This window comes from Bos grunniens, chromosome 17, assembly GCF_055505025.1.
Source record: "Bos grunniens cultivar Pamir isolate PY7600 chromosome 17, Bosgru_T2T1.0, whole genome shotgun sequence".
NCBI lineage: Eukaryota > Metazoa > Chordata > Mammalia > Artiodactyla > Bovidae > Bos > Bos grunniens.
The window spans coordinates 31818693-31840884 of record NC_141181.1 but is presented as its reverse complement, the minus strand read 5'-3'; the positions used below and the strand labels follow the sequence as shown (position 1 = coordinate 31840884).

The following is a 22192-nucleotide window of genomic DNA, read 5'->3' as shown; positions in this document are numbered from 1 at the left end:
ATCAAAAGTGTGCAGAGGAACTAAACAGACATTTTTCTAAAGAGCAAATGCAGATGACTGGCACATAAAAAGATGCTTAACATCACTAATCATCAGAGAAATGCAAATCAAAACCACAATGAAATATTACCTCACCCCTGCCAGGATAGCTGTCAAAAACAACACAATTGTCAGATGTTGGCAAGGATATAGAGAAAAGGAAACATTTTTAGACTGAATTTAAATTGGTGCAGCTATTGTGAAAGAGAGTTTGGAGACTTCTCAAACTACTAAAACTGGAACTGCCAAATGACCCTCTACTCCTCGTTATATATTTGAAAAAACTGAAACACTAATTTGAAATGATACAGACATCCCAATGTTCGCAGCAGCATTAGTTACAATAGCCAAGATGTGGAAACATCCTAAGTGTCCATGACTGTCTGTGCTGTGCCCAGATTCTTAGCTGTGTCCTACTCTTTGTGACTGCATGGACTATACACACCAGGCTCCCCTAACCATGGAATTTCCCAGGCAAGAACACTGGAGTAAGTTACCATTTCCTTCTCCAGGTGATCTTCCCAACCCAGGGACTCAATGCATGTCTCCTGCACTGGCAGGCAGGTTTTTAACACTGAGCTACCTGGGAAGCCCAAGTGTCCATCACAGATGAATGGATAAAGAACCTGTGATATACACAATGGGATACTACTCAGACATAAAAAGAATGAAATTTTGCCATGTGTTGCAACACAGATGGAGTTGGAGTGCATTAAGCAAATTGAAATCAGTCTGACAGATATTGTATGATATCACTTATACGTGGAATCTAAAAACTAAATAATGTAACAAAAAAGTAGATTCATAAACATAGAGAACAATGAAGAGATTAAGGTGGACGGGATATATAAAGGCAAGGGGTGAACAGGTACATATTATTAGGTATAAAATATGCTCAAACTCATGTCCATTGAGTCAGTGATGCCATCCAGCCATCTCATCCTCTGTCATCCCCTTCTTCTACCTTCAATCTTTCCCAGCATCAGAGTCTTTTCTAATGAGTCAGCATTTCACATCAGATGGCCAAAGGATTGGAGCTTCAACATCAGTCCTTCCAATGAATATTCAGGATTGATTTCCTCTAGGATTCACTGGTTTGATCTCCTTGCATTCCAAGGGACTCTCAGGAGTCTTCTCCAACACCACAGTTCAAAAGCATCAATTCTTTGGCATTCAGCCTTCTTTATGGTCCAACTCTCACATCCATACCTGACTATTGGAAAAACTGTAGTTTTGACTATACGGACCTTTGTTGGCAAAGTCTGTCTGTCTGTTCATTCACTGTCATGTCCGACTCTTTGCGACTCCATGGACTTCAGCACACCAGGCTTCCCTATCCATCACCAACTCCCAGAGCCTACTCAAAACTTATGTCCATCGCATCAGTGATGCCATCCAATTATCTCATCCTTTGCCTTCAATCATTCCCAGCATCATTGCCTTCAGTCCCTTCTCCTCTTGCCTTCAATCATTCCCAGCATCAGGGTCTTTTCCAATGAGTTGGTTCTTTGCATCAGGTGTTTTGCATTGTAGTTTCAGCTTTAGCATCAGTCCTTCCAATGAATATTCAGGACTGATTTCCTTTAGGATTGACAGGCCCTAAAGGCCTGCTTCACGGAGAAGGCAATGGCAACCCACTGCAGTACTCTTGCCTGGAAAATCCCATGGACGGAGGAGCCTGGTAGGCTGTAGTCCATAGGGTCACGAAGAGTCGGACACTTACTGAGCGACTTCACTTTCACTTTCATGCATTGGAGAAGGAAATGGCAACCCACTCCAGTGTTCTTGCCTGGAGAATCCCAGGGACGGCGGATCCTGGTGGGCTGCCATCTGTGGGGTTGCACAGAGTCAGACACGACTGAAGCAACTTAGCAGTAGCAGTTAGCAAAGGCCTGCTTCACAAATAGCCAGCCCTAAAAGGATCCCCTGGCAAATGGATTTTCTGTTTCCAAGCAGATCTAAGTGGCAGATGGGGCCCAGCTACCCAAGGAGAGAGCCATTCCCCTCCCCACCTGCAAGGCTCACTATTGTTCAATCCTTCAACATCGTCATTCCCCAGCCAGCATAGCCTCAGCAAAGCCTTGTTGGCAAAGTAATGTCTCTGCTTTTTAATACGCTGTCTTGGTTTGTCATAGCTTTTCTTCCAAGGAACAATTTCAATTTCAAGGAACGTCTTTCAATTTCATGGCTGCAGTCACCATCTGAAGTGATTTTGGAGCCCAAGAAAATAAAGTCTGTCACTGTTTCCATTGTTTCCCCATCTATTTGCCATGAAATGATGGGACCAGATGCCATGATCTTATTTTTTTGTATGCTGAGTTTTAAGCTAGCTTTTTCACTCTCCTATTTTACCTTCATCAAGAGGCTTTTTAGTTCCTCTTCAGTTTCTGCTTAAAAGTGGTATCATCTGCATATCTGAGGCTATTAATATTTCTCCCAGAAATCTTGATTCTGGCTTATGCTTCATCCAGCCTGGCATTTCACTTGATGTACTCTGCATATAAGTTAATTAAGCAGGGTGACAATATACAGCCTTGACGTACTCTTTTCCAGTTTGGGGCCAGTCCATTGTTCTGTGTCCAGTTATAACTGTTGCATCTTGACCTGCATGCAGGTTTCTCAGGATGCAGGTAAAATTGTCTGGTATTCCCATCTCTTTAAGAATTTAGAGTTCCAAAATTCCCATATCTTTAAGAATTTAGAGATCCAAACTGATCATGTGGATCACAGCCTTGTCTAACTCAATGAAACTGTGAAGCCATGCTGTGTAGGGCCACCCAAGATGGATGGGACATGGTGGAGAGTTCTGACAAAATGTCCACTGGAGAAGGGAATGGCAAACCACTTCAGCATTCTTGACCTGAGAGCCCCATGAACATCATGAAAAATCCTGTGGGGAAAGAGTCAAACAAAAGGACTCTGGAAACATTCTACTTGAATCTGAATCCTGACCTCAGCTTTTTGAATTTTGTCAATGTGTGAAGATAACTTACCTTTCCCAAATTTCTATTTCTTCTTTTGAATAAAAACAACAACATTTCCTAGTTTGTGTCATCAATGTGGGGATCTAAACATGTATTATCATATACCAAGATAGTCCTTAGTGTGTAACCAAATAAAAACTCAATGAATATCAGCAATTTTTACAATTTCCATTATATATATGTATACACACACACATACACAATGTATGTTATGCAATGAGTATAACATGTAATATAAGGACTTCACAATAGCTCAAATAGTAAAGAAACTGCCTGTGATGTAGGAGACCAGCGTTCTATCCCTGGGTCAGGAAGATCCTCTGGAGAAGGGAATGGCAATCTACTCTAATATTCTTGCCTGGAGAATTCCATGGATAGAGAAGCCTGGCAGGCTATAGTTCGTGGGGTCGCAAAGAGTCAGACACTACTGAGCGACTAACACATACATACAATAACTTGAAGATGTTCATATGAGTACACAGATATATGCACACACACACACATTTTTAAGATATTCAAGGGTTTCAAAAATATTTGAATAAATATTTTCAATTTAAGCTGTAATCATTGGTTATAAACACCAAGAGCCCTATTTTAGTCTGGGAAGTAGACCATACCTGCCATTACAAAGTTTTTATACAAGTAGAAACTAATTATTTTAGAATGTGACCCTCTGTAGTTTACCTGGAAATACTAATTCCTTCTCCTATCAGTCATTATTCCCTATCTTGCTTCTTTTGACCTTGTTTCCTGCCTCAAAATTCAAATTAATCTTGTCTTTGTGTTCATTTCAACTTGACAGTTTTTCTTTTCCCATTTGACTTGATTTGAAGCTTTGGAGCCTGGTTTAGATTTCTCTCTGAGTAAGACCACTGTCCCTTGGTCTATACAAAAATGCTAATTGGAATTTGTTGTACTGCCATTAGCCCCATCTGTCACACTGATCTGATAAATCTGGTTTCCAGATTTGGATGAACCCTGATAGTTCATCCTGCTGCAGCCCATGCATTAAGATGAGTTTACATCAGTCTTTGCACACATTGCATATGCAGATATGTGTGCACATCACCACAGATTAAAGTGGAACTTTGTCAAATGTCACACTGTGACTGTTTACTCACGATTCCTTTCTGGTCCTAATACGGATCTGAAAAGTAAGGGTGTTTACTTTCATCAGAATTAATGATGAATAAAACAATGTTAATCTTTAAAGGATTATACAATCACCAGTTTAGCACATTGGTAAACTATTACTATTTTGGAAATGAGACAATCTATTTGTTTTTGTTTCTCCCCCATGGAAATTAATCATCATCCAGACTACACATAGAATGTAGACTGTCATATTCGACCATAGTTCAGTTTGAACAAAGTATTCTACAAGTGAAAATCAATGTTATATAATAAAATCTTAGGTAGGAAGGGGGTTAGATATAATAATTTGCAGATAAAGAATCAGAGTCCATGGGAGATTAGCTAACTTTGTCACAATTAATCACATAATAAGTGTTGAATCATTGTCTCAAATTTGGTCCTTGTTAATCCCTAGTCTGGAAGGCTTTCTAAAGTGTGCTCATTCAAGTGGAAGAGACGAATAATGTATCTTGTTTTCTGTGATTATGAAAGGTGAGTAGCGTATTTTTATAGGGAACACAAAGTCTAAATTTAAGGGCTTGTTTTTGTTGTTTGAGTTGGACTTGTTTTGTTTTTAAATGTTTAGTGTTTACATAATGCAGACTATGTGTAAGTAAATGCCAGCAACATAATGTGAGCTTTAATTTTAAAGTGACTGTAATAACAACCCAGTCATCTCCTAAAAAATTTCCTTTTTTTCTTTTGGTTTTTGAAAAAAATATTGCTCACCAGATAGATACATGATGAAATAATAATTTAGTAACTGTTTCAACAGAAGAATAGAATTAACTAATTTGAAAACATTTGAGGAGACTGTGCCTGGAATTGAACGGGCTCCTAAGGCTTGGCCAGGTCCTTAATTGAACCTTCAAGAAGTTCATGCAACAAGTGGTTTCACCCAGAATGTCCAGCTGCCTAATGATAACTAGAGAAGTAGACCACCTGTGGCACAGGGCCTCACACATCTGTCACACCGCAATACTCCATCTGAAATTCATTTCTGAAAGGTTCCCCCTTTTGGTGTCCCTTACTTCCCGATGGAAGCTTACCCAACTTGTTGGCATTTACTCTGGAGTTGAATTTCTCTCCAAAGTTTACTTCCCTTAACTCTGGGTTTTGTTTAGGTCTGATTCACTAGTTTGTACACAATGACAGCTTCTTCATGGAGGCATGTAACCAGATGGAACCCATTTTCCAGACATTCTCATTGACCTGGAATTCAAAGAACAGACATCACCCCCACCAAAAAAAAAAAACAAAAAAACATGCCCCCCTGAGCCTGCACCACCTTTCCTGTGCTCTCATAGTCAGCTGCTTTGGCTGAGGTTCCTGAGATGAGTCCCAATAAACAGAACCTATCCAGGGGCACAGAATCTGGCCAACACATGGGGCATGCTTCCATCTCACATGAAAACTATTATACTTAGGGCTTTTTTCTCTTCTCTTCTTTCCAGGACATTCTCTCTCTTTTCAGACCAACTGTACCTTCTCTTTCATACTTATGTTACAATAGAATCTATGATATTTGTAGACAGAGGGACTAACACAGAAACATTAATATAAAGAGAGGGCACTACTTCTGACCAAAATTTCACCACTCTCTGTTACTTTGAGAGAGAGGGAAAAAACACACCCAAGTAAACATGAGTATTAATTGAAGACTTTAAATATGCTAGTTTCTGGGTCTAGTGCTATATACATATTTTATCTAACATCATCTTTCTGTTGGCTGTTACTCACTTTCCTATTACATAGAGTTAATTCAGCTTGAAAGTAGAAGTGTTAGTCACTCAGGTGTGTCCAACTCTATGTGACTGCATGGAGTATATATAGCCCACCAGGTCATCTGTCCATGGTAATTCCCAGGCAAGAGTATTGGAGTGGGTTGCCATTCCCTTCTCCAGGGAATCTTCCTGACTCAGGGACTGAACTCAGGTCTCCCACATTGCAGGCAGATTCTTTACCAACTGAGCCACCAGAGAAGCTTGAGACAGTTTAAAAGGAATTTATTTAGCAAATGTTGTTTATATACAAATGTGCTTGTTGAGTATAATTATGATTTCCATTGCTTTATCATGTGTATTCGTCATTCCTCCATTACAGAAAAATAACCCTTATTCATTCTTGGTGTTCTCCCTCTATAAAAACAATCATAGTTAAGTTTGCTCAGATATATATTTAACAAAATAGTTACTCATTGTCTGTATGTTTCACATTATACCTCCTTATCCCAGTGCTAAAGTGCTTCTTCCAGTTTACTCTGAGCTGTAATTTCTGGGGATAGTGAAATAAGATGTGCATCTCCAGCTAAATGTTTGTTATCCAAAGAGTTTAATATTTTTGGTTGGCCTCTTTAAAACTTTAAAAACAATGATGTGTAAGATTGCACAGTGATTCAAACATTTGGAACTGTTCCAAATCCAGGTGAACTTCAATCACTTTCTCCTTAATCCAAAACAGATGATTACATTGGCACATGTGAAATATGATGTATAGTTTAGTGCAAAAGAGCTAAAAGGGCTACGCAAATCATTATGATTTAAAACATGAAATTCTAACAGTATTTTACATATCATTCTCTATTTCAATATGAAAAATTATTGTAATACATTATTTTAAAAATGAAGACCACCAGAACATTAAAAAAAAAAAAAAATCCATCCTTCTTGGGTCTGTTTACCTGGCAGTCAAGGAAAGACTGACAATGAAGAAGTTATTTAAAGAAAACCAAAGATTTTTAGGTATCAGAAATGGGAAGGGAATTTCATGATGGTTATGCTAACTCATCACTGAAAGCCAGTTCTCTAGATAATATGAAATGTGTCCATCATACATATACACTAAGTTAAAATCCCCAGTTTTCATTGATTAGAAAAGTGTCTTCAGTCACATCCAGTAAGGGGATGGCAAACTGAGTGATTTGAATTTCATGGTCCTTGATAACCTTCAGATGACTAAGCAATTATGAGAAATAGTGTATCTGGGCTTTATGGCTTCTATATGAATATGGCTGTCAGCAGAAAATATGTCTTTCATAATAGGCATTTTTATCCTTTAATATCTTGAGATATTCAAAAAACTATTAATGATATATATCAAGAAGATTATAAAATGATTAAAAATACAAAATAGTGAATTTTCCAATGTAATGTATTACAAAGAAAAACTTAATTCCACAATATATTATTTTTATTACTATTACCAATGTTGATGCATTGCTAATTATTGTTACTAATCTTATAAATTTGGCGAAGGAAATGGCAACGCACTCCAGTATTCTTGCCTGGAGAATCCCATGGACAAAGGAGCCTGGTGGGCTCAGTCCATGGGGTCGCAAAGAGTCAGACACGACTGAGCAACTAACACACAATCTTATAAATGAAAACACATAGAATTCCAGTCTTGTTCTAAAGAGTGGTAATCTTTGATTTTTTTTTTTTTTTCAAGTTCTAAATCTAAAAGACATCAGAGAAGAAATTGTGCCATCTCTTTGCATTCTTCCTGGAGTGGGATAATAGTTTAAAAATTGAACCTTATAAGATATTGATGGCTTATAGAAGATAAATATGTCAGAAGTATACTCTCAAATGCTGATAAAAATTAATACTGAAAGTATATATATAGTTTTTTAGTTATTACTTAAGAGAGTCTTCTTCATGAGCATCTACTGAGTACTCTGTTCCTATAATATTTACTTCTTTTAAAACACATTTTCTTCTCTATAATAATTTTCTCCACACCTATTTATTGACTAACATTCTCAAGGCTTAATATTGATCAGCTCAAGTTGCAGATTTACAACTTACAAGTGACTTACTTCACAAAATGGAACCCTCTGATGTAAAATATAGTAGTAATATTGAATGATTATCTCCCACTTACAAGTAATACCTAATCAAGATATAATATTAAAATGATATATGATACTCTTTCTTGAATTCTAGCTTTCATTAAGCTAATGATGTGCTATTATTTTAAACTTAGTATTTAAATTATAAATAGTATTTTAAATTTATTCAGACACTCTGCCAACAGTAGCTTTTCTTCTCTGTATATATCAAAACAGCTCTTTATGCCATTGTTCTCTTTAATTTTACTAAATGAAAAAAATGCTTTATGAGTGTGTTGGAGGAAGATTGTGGAGTAGGACATGCGCTCATCTTCTGTGAGAACTTCAAAATTACAACTAGCTGCTGAACAACTGTCTACAGGAGAATGTTGGATCCCACCATAAAAAGATACCCCACATCTAAGGGCAAAGGAGAAGGCCCAGCAAGACGGTAGGAAGGGCGAAATCAGGATTAGAATCAAACCCCATACCTGCCAGAGACACTTGAAGGGCTCAAACAAACCTTGCATGCACCAGGACCCAGAGCCTCCACAGAGACTGAGCCAGAACTGTGTGTGAGTGTCTCCTGTGGAGGTACAGTTCAGCAGTGGCCTGCCACGGGCGCAGGGCTCTGGGTACAGCAGACTTGGGTATGGCATAAGCCTTCCTGGAGGAGGTCACCATTAATCCCACCATAGAGCCACCAGTGTAAGTAAGTGTAAGTGTCGGGGGACTTACACAGGTTGGGAAAACAGTCTCTTGGAGGGCACAAACAAAACCTTCTGCGCACCAAGACCCAGGAGAAAGGAGCTGTAACCCGTAAAAGAGACTGACCTGGACTTGACCATGAGTGCCCAGGAATCTCTGGCAGAGATGTGAGTTGGAAGTGGCCTGCTGCAGAGTCCCAGACACTCAGTGTAGCAGTGCATGCCTGGGACCTTTTGAAAGAGGTCACCGTTTTCCTCATTACCTCCACCATAGTTTGGCCTCAGGTCAAATGACAAGGAAGGAACACAGCCCACCCATCTACAGAAATTTGGATTAAAGATTTACTGAGCATGGCCACACTCATCAGAACAAGACCCAGTTTCCTCCTCAGTCTCTCCCATCAAGAAGCTTCCATAAGCTTCTTACACTTATCCATCAGAGGGCCAAAGGATGAAAATCACAATCACAGAAAATTAACCAAACTCATGATATGGACCACTGCCTTGTCTAACCCAAAGAAACCATGAGCCATGCCATGGAGGGCCACTCAAGATGGACAGGTCATGGTGGAGAGTTCTGACAAAACATGGTCCACTGGAGAAGGGAATGGCAAACCACTTCAGTATTCATGCCTTGAGAAACCCATGAACAGTCAGTTCAGTCGCTCAGTCAGGTCTGACTCTTTGCAACCCCATGGACTACAGCATGCCAGGCCTCCCTGTCCATCAACAACTCCCAGAGTTTACTCAAACTCATGTCCATTGAGTCAGTGATACCTTCCAACCATCTCATCCTCTGTGGTCCCCTACTCCTCCCGCCTTCAATCTTTCCCAGCATCAGGGTCTTTTCCAGTGAGTCAGATGTTCACATCAGGTTGCCAAGTATTGGAGTTTCAGCTTCAGCATCAGCCCTTCCAATGAATAATCAGGACCGATTTCCTTTAGGGTGGACTGGTTGGATCTCCTTGCAGTCCAAGGGACTCTCAAGAGTCTTCTCAAATACCAAAGTTCAAAAGCATCAATTCTTTGGTGCACAGCTTTCTTTATAGTACAGTTCTCACATCCATACATGACCACTGGAAAAACTATAGCCTTGATTAGACAGACCTTTGTTGGCAAAGTAATGCCTCTGCTTTTTAATATGCTGTCTAGGTTAGTGATAACTTTTCTTCCAAGGAGCAACTATCTTTTAATTTCATGGCTGTGGTCACCATCTGCAGTGATTTTGGAGTCCCCCAAAATAAAGTCTGTCACTGTTCCCCATCTATTTGCCATGAGGTGATGAAACCAGATGCCATGATCTTAGTTCTCTCATCTTAGTTTCCATGAACAGTATGAAAAGGCAAAAAGATAGGACACTGAAAGATGAAATTCTGACGTCAATAGGTGCCCAATAGGCTACTCGAGATCAGTGGAGAAATAACTCCAGAAAGAAAGAAGAGACAGAGCCAAAGCAAAAACAACACCCAGTTGTGGATGTGACTGGTGAAGGAAGTAAAATCTGATGCTGTAAAGAACAATATTGCATAGGAACCTGGAATATTAAGGCTAAGAATCAAAGCAAATTGCAAGTGGTCAAACAGGAGATGGCAAGAGTGAACATTGACATTTTAGGAATCAGTGAACTAAAATGGACTGGAATGGGCAAATTTAACTCAGATAACCATTATACATACTACTGTGGGCAAGAACCCCTTAGAAAAAATGGAGTAGCCATCACAGTTAAAAAGAGTCCAATATGCAGTACTTGGATGCAATCTCAAAAACGACAGAGAGATCTCTGTTCGTTTAAAAGTCAAACCATTCAATACTTCAGTAATCCAAGTCTATGCCCCACCAGTAATGCTTAAGAAGCTGAAGTTGAATGGTTCTATGAAGACCTACAAGACCTTCTAGAACTAACACCCCAAAAAGATATCCTTTACATTATACGGGACTGGAATGAAAAAATAGGAAGTCAAGAGATACCTGGAGTAACAGGCAAATTTGGCCTTGAAGTACAAAATGAAGGAGCTCCAAGGCTAACAGTTTTGCCAAGAGAATGCACTGGTCATAGCAAACACCCTCTGCCAAGAACACAAGCAAGGACTCGATACATGGACATCACCAGATGGTCAATACCAAAATCAGATTGGAAGGAGAAGCTCTCTACAGTCAACAGAAACAAGACTGGGAGCTGACGGTGGCTCAGATCATGAACTCCTTATTACCGAATTCAGAATTAAATTGAAGAAAGTAGAGAAAACTACTAGACCATTCAGGTATGACCTAAATCAAATCCCTTACAATTATACAGTAGAAGTGACAAATAGATACAAGGGATTAGATTTGATAGAATGCCTGAAGAACTATGGATGGAGGTTCATGACATTGTACAGGAGGCAGTGATCAAGAACACCCCCAAGAAAAAGAAAGGCAAAATGGTTTTCTGAGGAGGCCTTACAAAGAGCTGAGAAAAGAAGAGAAGCTAAAGGCAAAGGAGAAAAGGAAGGATATACCCATTTGAATGCTGAGTTCCAAAGAATAGCGGGGAGAGATAAGAAAACCTTCTTCAGTGATCAATGAAGAGAAATAGAGGGAAACAGTAGAATGGAAAGATTAGAGATCTCATTAAGAAAATTAAATATACCAAGAGAACATTTCATGCAAAGATGGGCACAATAAAGGACAGACTAACAGAAGCAAAAGATATTAAAAAGAGGTGGCAAAAATACACAGAAGAATTATACAAAAAAGATCTTTATGACCCAGATAATCACTATGGTGTGATCACTCATGTAGAACCAGGCATTCTGGAATGAGAGGTCAATTGGGCCTTAGGAAGCATCACTATGAACAAAGCTAATGGAGGTGATGGAATTCCAGTTGAGCTATTTCAACTCCTAAAAGATGATGCTGTGAAAGTGCTGCACTCAATATGCCAGCAAATTTGGAAAACTCAGCAGTGAACAGGACTGGAAAAGGTCAGTTTTCATTCCAATCCCAAAGACAGGCAATGCCAAAGAATGCTTAAACCAGCACACAGTAGTACTCATCTCACATGTTAACAAAGTAATGTTCAAAATTCTCCTAGCCAGGCTTCACCAGCACGTGAACAGTTAACTTCCAGATGTTCAAGCTGGATTTAGAAAAGGCAGAGGAACCAGAGATCAAATTGCCAACACCCACTGGATCATCAAAAAAGCAAGAGAGTTCGAGAAAAATATCTACCTTTACTTTATTGACTATGCCAATGCTTTTGACTGTGTACATCACAACAAACTGTGGAAAATTCTTAAAGAGATGGGAAAACCAGACCACCTGACCTGCCTCCTGAGAAATTTGTATTCAGGACAAGAAGTAACAGTTAGAACTGGACATGGAAAAACAGAGTTGTTCCAAATCAGGAAAGGAGTACATCAAGGCTGTATATTGTCACCCTGCTTATTTAACTATATGCAGATTACACCATGGGAAATGCCAGGCTGGATGAAGCACATATTGGAATCAAGATTGCTGGGAGAAATATCAATTACTTCAGATCCGCAGATGACCCCACCCTTATGACAGAAAGTGAATAAGAACTAAAGAGCCTTTTGATGAAAGTGAAAAAGGAGAGTGAAAAAGTTGGCTTAAAACTCAACATTCAGAAAACTAAGATCATGACATTTGGTCCCATCATTTCATGGCAAATAGATGGGGATATAATGAAAACCATGGCAGACTTTATTTTTTTGGCCTCCAAAATCACTGTAGATGGTGACTGTAGCCATGAAATTAAAAGAGAGTTGCTCCTTGAAAGAAAAACTATGACCAACCTAGACAGCATATTAAAAAGCAGACATATTACTTTGCCAACAAAAGTCCATTTTATCAAAGCTATGGTTTTTCCAATAGTCATGTATGGATTTGAGTTGGAGTATAACGAAATCTGAGTGCTGATGAATTGATGCTTTTGGATTGTGGTGTTGGAAAAGACTCTTGAGAGTCCCTTGCAAGGAGATCTAACCAGTCCATCCTAAAGGAAATCAGTCCTGAATATTCATTGGAAGGACTGATGCTGAATCTGAAACTCCAATACTTTGGCCACCTGATGTGAAGAGCTGACTCATTTGAAAAGATCCTGATGCTGGGAAAGATTGAAGGTGGGAAGACAAGCGGACGACGGAGGATGAGATGGTTGGATGGCATCACCTACTCAACGGACATGAGTTTGAGTAAGCTCCGGGAGTTGGTGATAGACAGGGAGGTCTGGCATGCTGCAGTTCATGGGTTCAGAAAGAGTTGGACATGACTGAGTGACTGAACTGAACTGAAATTAAAATGACATAAACTGCCTACATTTTCTTCTAGGACTTTTATGGTTTAGGGTCTACACTTAAGTCTGTAATCCATTTTGAGCTTGTTTTTGTATATAAGACAGTGGTCTAGTTTCATTTTTTTGTCCAGTTTTCCCAATACTATTTAATGAAGAGATTATCTCTTCCTAATTGTATATTCTTGCCTACTTTGTCACAGATTCATTGACCAAAATGTGTGAGTTTATTTCTGGGCTCTCTGTTCTGTACCATCCATCTATGTGTCTCTTTGTGAGCCAGTACCATCCTGTTTTGATTCTATGATTTTGAGTATTTTATATATGAAGCCCTAAGCTGCCATATTAGTTTCTAACTATAGTTTCCCCTTTACAATTTTGTCCAAACTACTCTTTTTTACATATGGGTTTCGTACACTGGGGGGCTTCCCTCATAGCTCAGCTGATAAAGAATCTGCCTGCAGTGCAGGAGACCCCGGTTCAATTCCTGGGTTGGGAAGATCCCCTGGAGAAGGGAAAGGCTGTCCACTCCAGTATTCTGGCCTGGAGAATTCCATGGACTACGGTCCATGGGGTCGCAAAGAGTCGGACACGACTGAACGACTTTCACTTTCACTTAGTACACTGAAATATTTTCTAGTCTGTTCCTCTCCCTCTGAAGGTGTAATGCGCAGAAGAGAATACAATATTTGAATGTGTTCTGACAAGTGAAGAGGACAAGAATATCATCTTTCCTCTTCTTTGAACTGTAATTCTACCATATAACATGCAGCTTATTCATATTAAGTTTATTATAAACTAAAATCCCTGTGTAGTTATTAAATCAACATCTGCTCATATGTCTATCATTTTCTACTAAGATTTTGAGTGTTTAAACCAAAATTCAGTTTTATCTTGTAACATTTGTTCCATTACCCCAGGCTATCAAACATCTTGAGATGCATATATTTCTCCTTTAAGTCCATCTACAATGTTGTTTTTATTAAATATCTTAATAAATGCTTTAAATAAGCCAGATATACCATAAGTTCTGCATTTGATATCCTATAAATTTTTAAAATCTACCCATATTGAAGGCTGATTTTTACTACTCATCATTTCTTCCTGTGGGATTGAGTGAAACGACTCTTTAATAGTTCACTATTGATAAAGTAAACATTTAGATTTCAGTTGTGTAGAATGGCTTGTCTTAATAATCCAGAATGTCTACTTGGCCATTCTTCTCCTTGTCCTTAATGCCTCTTCAAGGTTTTCTAGAAATCCTAATAATTGAAAAATTGTTCTTGAAAAACCATTGTCTTAAAACTTCTTCCCTTTAATTAAAACATATTTTTGAAAAGTAAGCATAGTAATAACACTAATAGTTTTAAAGCACAATATATTTAAAGAAAACATTTTTATACCTGTAATTTATTTTTTCTCTATTTTGAATCTTTATGTAAATACTTGCCTTCATTCCTTCTTATTTAATCCCAAGTGGAAATGATTCCTGTTTTAGGAGAAACACTACAGTATTTATTTATTTTTTTCATCTAACTATAAATCTGCTCTTGGAAACAAAAGTATTTGTGATTTTCTACCTTCTTTTTTACAGAAGACACTTGCAGGAAAACATTACCAGGTGAAATAAAATTACTGCACTTTGTCTTCCTGTTCTAACATCTTTTTTTCCGCCATACTTCTTTCCACACAGGGTTAACAAGAAGAGATTATAGAATATAGAATGTTTGCAAAGAACAGTGAGTTTCTTTTTTTCTATGTTGCTGTTTTTAAATGATAAACTTTTCTTCTATCAGCTGTTTTCTTCTTGTTAGAAATTTTCTACATTCCTTGTTACATATCTGTCTATAAACCTGAAAAATTTACATCTGTTTGCCTCTGACATAACTGTGTTCTCAAGGAAGTTAATTTTTGCCAAAGTGACATCCACAGACCACTTCATAGAACATAAATCTTTTCACCAGGGAACAAACTCAAATCTGGCTTAATTTCCTCTGTTCTATACTGTTTAAAAAAGCTAATGGGAATATTTAAAGATTTGCTTGATTTGAATGCCAAATGTGTATTTGTGTAGGATATACATGGGCTTCCTTGGTAGCTCAGCTGGTAAAGAATCCACCTGTAATGCAGGAGGATAAAGGATAAAGTGAAGTTGCTCAGTCGTGTCCAACTCTTTGAAACTCTGTGGACTGTAGCCTACCAGGATCCTCAGTTCATGGGATTCTCCAGGCGAGAATAGTGGAGTGGGTTGCCATTTCCTTCTCTAGGGGATCTTCCTGACCCAGGGATCGAACATGGGTCTCCCGCATTGCAGGCAGATGCTTTAACCTTTGAGCCACCAGGGAAGCATAATGCAGGAGACTCCGGTTCAATTCCTGGGTCAGGAAAAATTGGCTAACCACTCCAGTATTCTTGGGCTTCCCTGGTGGCTCGGCTAGTCAAGAATCTGCCTGCAATGCTAGAGACCTGGTTTCAATCCCTGGATTAGGAAGATCCCCTGGAGAAAGGAATAGCTCCCCACTCCAGTATTCTGGCCTGGAGAATTCCATGGACAGAAGAACCTGGCATGGGGTTCATGGGGTTATAAAGAGTCTGACACAACTGAGAGACTTTCACTTTCATGATATACATATTACCTACCTCACACCTGTTCCCTATTTAAGCAATTATGAGATATTAGGTAAAACAGATCTATAGCCACTGGGGTTCATCAATAGCCTCTATTGCCAATATAGGGCTTTTAAGCTTTTATTTTTCCTGGGTACCTCTGTGCATCAAAACTTAGTAAAATATCCCAAATGAGTTCACTTGCCAGACCCCACTTGCATCTTGGCACCCTCTTCCCAAATTAGAACACACTTTTTATTTTTTTTTTTCTAGAACACACTTTTTAAAATCAATTCTCAAGCACCTTTGCAGTAACACCCCTCTTGTTTTCTTATCTACTTCACTTACCATTAGTATTCAAATATATTTTCCAATAATATTTCTAACTATTGACTCTTCTCTAACACCAAAAAGAAAAAAAGAAAATCAAATCCCAAATGGTATTCCTAAGACAAAACTAAGTTCCCCTGGAGAAGGGAATGGCCACCCACTCCAGTATTCTTGCCTGGAGAATCCCTTGGGCAGAGGAGCCTAGCATGCTACAGTCCATAGGGTCACAAAGGGTCAGACATGATTTAATCAACTTATCACACTAGGCAAAACTAACTTTATTAGGTTTGCTAAATATTACTTTGACAGATATTCATATTTATTTTCTTATCTGAGAGATTTTTGAGTTCATGTTAGGTGAGGAAATGATTGTAATTGTGCAGAGTTTATACTGCAGTAGATTTAAATTGGTGGTCAGAGTAAGACAAGATATTTTCTGAAGCAAGCAGCTAAATTATTTTCACTTGGTTGCAGCACTGGACAAAATCCTATGGACAGAAACTATATCCAGCCTCATTATTGCTTAATATACTAGATTGGTTTCAATTCTCAGTATGTCCACTCCCAAAGCCATTTTAATGTCTATTTATTTTTTTGATGTGTTCTTTTCCATACATACAGTCATCTTTCCTAATCTGTGCAGAGCGGGGAGGATTCATTGGTTTCAGGACCCCTGTGGATAACAAAATTCAAGCAGACAGTCAAGTCCTTTATATAAACTAGCATGGTAGGCATATAACTGATTCATGTGCTCTCATATACTTTAAAGCATCTCTAGATGGCCAGTAATACTAATACAATGTAAATATTACGTGAATAGTTGTGAACACAATGTCAATGCTATGTAGACAGCTGCCAGGGCATAGAAAATTTAAGTTTTGCTTTTTGGAACTTTTTGAAAATTTGCTTTGAACATTTTCAATCCATAGTTGGTTGAATCCTCAGATGTGAAGCCTTCAGATATGGAGGTCTGACTGTATAAATATAAATTCTTATCCTTGAATTTAGCCTCTATCAATGCCATTGCTTTATTTATAGTTTCATATTCAGAACCCAGAGTTTATAGTGGTATATGGTATGTGTTCAATTCAATATTCCGTTGAATAAATCACATCTGAAATTTATAATAGAAGATATTTTATTTACTTGCTATAGAATGAATGGCATAAGAATTAAAAGCATGTGCTAAAAATAATTTAAATATTTTTAAAAAATTAACTGTTTTCTTTAGGATTATATTTAACTTGTAAAATTAACTTATTAAGTAAGTCAGTAAGATGGAGACCTTATTTCAATGTATACGTGTATAACAAAGAAATGACCTAGAATACATTTGACTGGGATGACTTCCAAAGGTGACTTCCCTGAGTAAGTGAAATATGTGAGCTGCAACTTCAAATATGAATGGAGCTTACCTGGGCAATGTGAAAATACACTGTAGACAAAAGGACAATCAATGTAATTTACATTGTAAGTTGAGTCATATCATGATAACAAATCAAAGAAATCCATTGTTACTAGAGATAAAGAACAAAGGAGAGATGGATTTAAAATGATGCTGAAGAGGTGGGCAGTGGTCAAGCCATGCAAGGTTTTGAAGGCCATGTTAAAGAATTGTCAGCCTTTATCCTAAAAGCAGTGTGAACCCATGGCTATATTATAAATAGGGGTGTGTTTTGAGAAATTTATTCAGGCTGCTCTGTGGAGAATGGATTTGTCAGGAGTGATCATAAATATAGGATGGACACTTGGAATCTATTTAGGTGATCAAGATGAAATGATGGCAATTGATTTAGGTAGTGACAATAGTAATAGAAGTAAATAGATTTGAGAAATATTTTAAGAGTAAAATAGGTAAAAGGGGACAACAGAGGATGAGATGGTTGGATGGCATCACCGATTCGATGGACATGAGTTTGAGCAAGCTCTGGGAGTTGGTGATGGACAGGGAAGCCTGGCGTGCTGCAGTCCATGGGGTCACAAAGAGTTGGACATGACTGAGCAACTGAACTGAACTGAAAATAGGTAGAAATTTCTATCAGTATGGCGTATGAAGGGAAAGGAGACATCAAAGATTTGTGGAACTGCATGATTGTTGATTTCTTTACCCGAGCATAAAAACAATGGGTCAGATTGGTTTTGGGTAATTATCCCAAACTTAGTCTTGCACACATTATTCCTGGGGAAACGTACAAGCAGAAATGACAAAGAAGAAGTGTTTATTTATATAATTGGTGTTTCCACTAAATTCTGGTCCAGGTATATATTTGTCAGTAGTGACTCTGTATTTGTTGTTGTTTCAGTCACTAAGTCATATCCGTCTCTCTGTGACCCGTGGACTGCAGCACCCCAGGCTTCCCTTCCCTGCCCTTCACTATCTCTGGAGTTTGCTCAAATTCATGTCCATTGAGTCAGTGATGCTATCTAACCATCTCATCCTCTGCCACGCTCTTCCTCTTTTGCATTCAATATTCCTCAGCATCAAGATCTTTTCAAATGAGTCTGCAATGACTTTGTATTTGTGGTGGTTGTTCAGTCATTCAGTAGTATCTGACTCTTTGCAACCCTGTCCTTCACCATCTCCCAGAGCTTGCTCAAACTCATGTCCATTGAGTCAGTGATGCCGTCTAATCATCTAGTCCTCTGTTATCCCTTTCTCCTCCCACTTCAATCTGTCCCAGCAATAGGGTCTTTTCAAATGAGTCTTTGACTTTTATATAACTTTGTATAACACATTATAAATGTGAGTAAAATCACCAAAGTAAAAATAAATAATAAAAAGAACCATATAGAACTTCTAATCTTAAGGACCAGAAAAGTTTGAGCTAGCAAAAGAGGCATAGAAGGAGACCTAGAAATGTAGAGAGAAAACCAGGAGAACATTATGTCCTGGAAGACAGTGAGAAAACAAAAAGTCTGCATTATGAAAGTTGCTGAAAGTTAACTACATTGAGTGAGAACTGAAATGCAATTAGATTTAGAAATATGGAAGTCATTGGTGACCTCTGCTCTTAATAAACCAACCTTAAATTTGATCATCATTGAAAAAGAGAAATGTAGATACATGTCATTAGACATTTGTTGAAACCCACAGGACTTAACAATACTTAGAATGATCCCTAATGTAAACTATGGATGTTGGTTGGATGGATCCATACAACATATGGATAATATGTTGAAAAAGGTTCATGGGCTGTAATAAATGTAGCAATCCAAGGTGTGATCTTGATAGTACAAGAGACTGTTCAATAAATGGTTAGAGAATATATGAAATTGTTTTTCCACTTAATTTTTCTGTGAACAAACTGCTTTAAATACCAAGTGTATTTTTAACAAAATTTATTACAAAACAAACATTTACAACAAATATAAATATTTATCTGGTAGTTCTTACAGTTAAAACCCATCAGAAAAATTACTTTTTTAACTCAACATTTCCCAAGTGTATTTTACTACTAGACTCATTTTAATATAACATCGCATTATATATCTTGGGACTCAGATTCTCTGTAATGTTTTCTGTGAAATATTGGGTTTGAATATAACAGTGGTAAAGAAAATATATGGAAATCTTCTGTGTATTTTACTCTATGTCTTAAATTTCACATTTTCTGTGATTAAAAAGTGATAGAAAATACTTTTTAAACAGGCATAAAAATAATTTGACTTAAAGAAAGGAACAACAATAAATCAAAAGTAGAACATACTTCTATTTTGACTCAATGTCATTAGTCTTACTGGTAAAACAAGCGTCTGTAGTTCTCCTATGGAACTGAGAGAATTTGATTCTGCTTTTCTCTAACCCACCCCAACACACAGACCCACAATTACCATATTGAATATAATCACTATTTCAGATCTTTGTCAGAACCTATTGTGCTTCTCTGGTGGACCTGCCTGACTTTATAGAAACTTGCTTCCTTTTTGCAACTCTCTGCTGACATGTGCCTGCTTCTTTTGACTTTACCTCCTGCCACTCAGTCTCAGCTTAGTCTGAATCCCTGGCACTTCAATCACCCTGTCCATTTGGTCTTTGTTTTCTGTTTCTTCCCACTCTATTTGGAAATCTTGCTGATGACCTCAGACTAAGCACTTGGATTTTACGCCCTGTTTGCTCCTTTCCTGTTGCCACGGGAGTCATTAGACTTGGAGCACGTCATCTCTCTCTGGAGTTACAGTATCTGTTTTCTAACCTCCTGGGTTTGGGTCTGTGCCTGCCAGACATTCACTGTCTTCAAGGTCATTCCAGTTGGACTCTTGATCTTGGCTTTCACTGGTCTGCCCCAGCTGGCTCTGTGACAGTTTCCAATAGTTAGCAGACATGAAAGAAGGCCTTCCTTTCCTGTCACAGCTTTAAGTAAGTCAAGTATAACACTTCCTACAAACTCACAGGGCCTTGTTCAATGCAGTTCAATACTGTTTTCAAATGAGCACTTTCTCAGTTAGGTCTTCTCGTAATATCTATTTCTCCTCACCACACTCTCTATTCTCCTTCCTTACTGTATTTGTCTCCACTGCATATACTATATAATATACTTACTTATTTAACATGTTGTCTCCCTCCTACTGCTGGGACATGAACGTCATTAATACAGGGCTTTTTCTGTTTTTCTCACTGATAGGTCTCTCAGTCTGGAAGAGTACATGGTTCATAGTAAGACACTTAATAAATATATAATATATAAATGGATACATGAATGAAAATGAGTAAACTCTTGGTAGGACAGACAAAGTGGGAGTAATAAAACTGCAACTAACAATTTCCATTTCCGGTAGGTACACTAGGACTGGCCCACTTTGGTATTCTCTAAATAGTTGGGAATTTGCACTCTGGGCATTCATGTCTGCAATAATCTCACTGTTTACTAGCAGGGAAATCAAAGTTAAGTTTACCTTATACAATCCTAAAAGCAAAATGAATAGCTTTTTAAAAGTACAGATTTCAATAAACTTACTGACACTTAAAAGGCAGGCATGGCTTACTCTTTCCATTAGTTACTTTATGAGACAGAAATCACATTGCTCAGTGATTCCTAACCTTAAATTGCTAAAAAAAAAAAAAAATTGCATTTTTCATCATTCATCTATTTTATGCCTTTTGTAACTAAAATATGTTTTATTCTCATTGAAAATTTAAAGTTTGGAATCTCCCAGTTGAGAGGAATGATCATACACTTGCATTTATATTGGATGTTGGAATGGCAATTAATGGTGAAATGAAAGTATTAGTAGCTCAGTCATGTCCAACTCTTTGTAACCCCGTGAACTGTAGCCTAATAGGCTCCTATGTCCATGGGAATCTCCAGGCAAGAATACTGGAGGGGGTAGCCATTCCCTTCTCCAGGGGATCTTCCTGACCCAGGGATCAAACCTGAGTTTTCTGCATTACAGGCAGATTCTTTATTACATCTGAGCTACCAGGAAAGCTAAAAATATGTTTTATTCTCAGTGAAATTTTAAAATTTAGAATCTCCCAGTTGAGAAGAGTGATCGTTTCTCCTCCCACTGTATGATAATTGGATTGTTTTCACTTTTTGGCTATTAGAGATAAACTATGAGCGTTCATGCCCAAGTTTTTGTGTGAATATAAGTTTTCAGTTCTTTGGGCTTGTTGCAAATAGCAATAATGCCGGATCATGTGATAATTTTATGTTTTGTTTTATTTAAAAAATTATTTTCTGTATTGGCTATGCCATTTTACATTCTACAGCAATACATAAGTGATCTAGTTTCTCTGCAATGTCACCGATATGTATTATTGTCATTATTTAGCCTTTGTGATAGGCATGTGGAGACAGCTCACAGTGGCTTCAATTTACATTTGCAAATAAATAATAAAGCTGACCATTTCCTGTATTTATTTGACATCCATGTATCCTCCTCATTGAAATGAAAAGTTTGTGCCTTTTACTCATTTTGTAAAGAGGTTGCTTATTTATTTTTACTGTTTAGTTTTAAGAGTTCTTTATGTATTCTAGAAACTAGTCCTTGGTCTAATATGGAGTTTGAAAATATTTTCTCCCAGTAGGCAACTTGTTTTATCATGCTCTTAACAAGGTCTTTTGCAAAACAAAAGTCTTAAATTCTGACAAAGTCTGATTTATCATTATTCCCTTTTACGGGTTGTGCTTTTTGTGTCAAGTTTAAGAGCACTTTCCTTAGCTTCATATATTGAAATTTTTTCTTTACATTTTTTCCTAAAATATTTATAGTTCTGTGTTTTAAGTCTACAAACCATTTTGGGTTAAATTTAATGTAAAATGTGAGA

The 22192-nt window shown here is 37.8% G+C and overlaps 1 protein-coding gene across 5 annotated transcripts in view; it reads right to left on the bottom strand.

Moving 5' to 3' along the window:
* Window positions 1-22192, bottom strand: part of LOC147355172 (uncharacterized) — an 814003-nt gene that overhangs the window by 4013 nt on the left and 787798 nt on the right. For 2 of the 5 annotated variants that reach the window (XR_015144338.1, XR_015144348.1), the window contains 2 exons: window positions 20465-20556; window positions 16131-16597 (listed from right to left, as the gene is read on the bottom strand). The exons of 2 other annotated variants lie outside the window; for them this stretch is intronic. Coding sequence is in view for 1 of the 3 variants with exons in the window: in XM_086346822.1 (XP_086202948.1) it covers window positions 20552-20556 (5 nt within the window). In the remaining 2 variants the exon portion in view is untranslated. Of the gene's footprint in view, window positions 1-16130; window positions 16598-20464; window positions 20557-22192 lie in introns of those variants that run through there. One more of the 5 variants, XM_086346822.1, reaches the window with a different exon arrangement.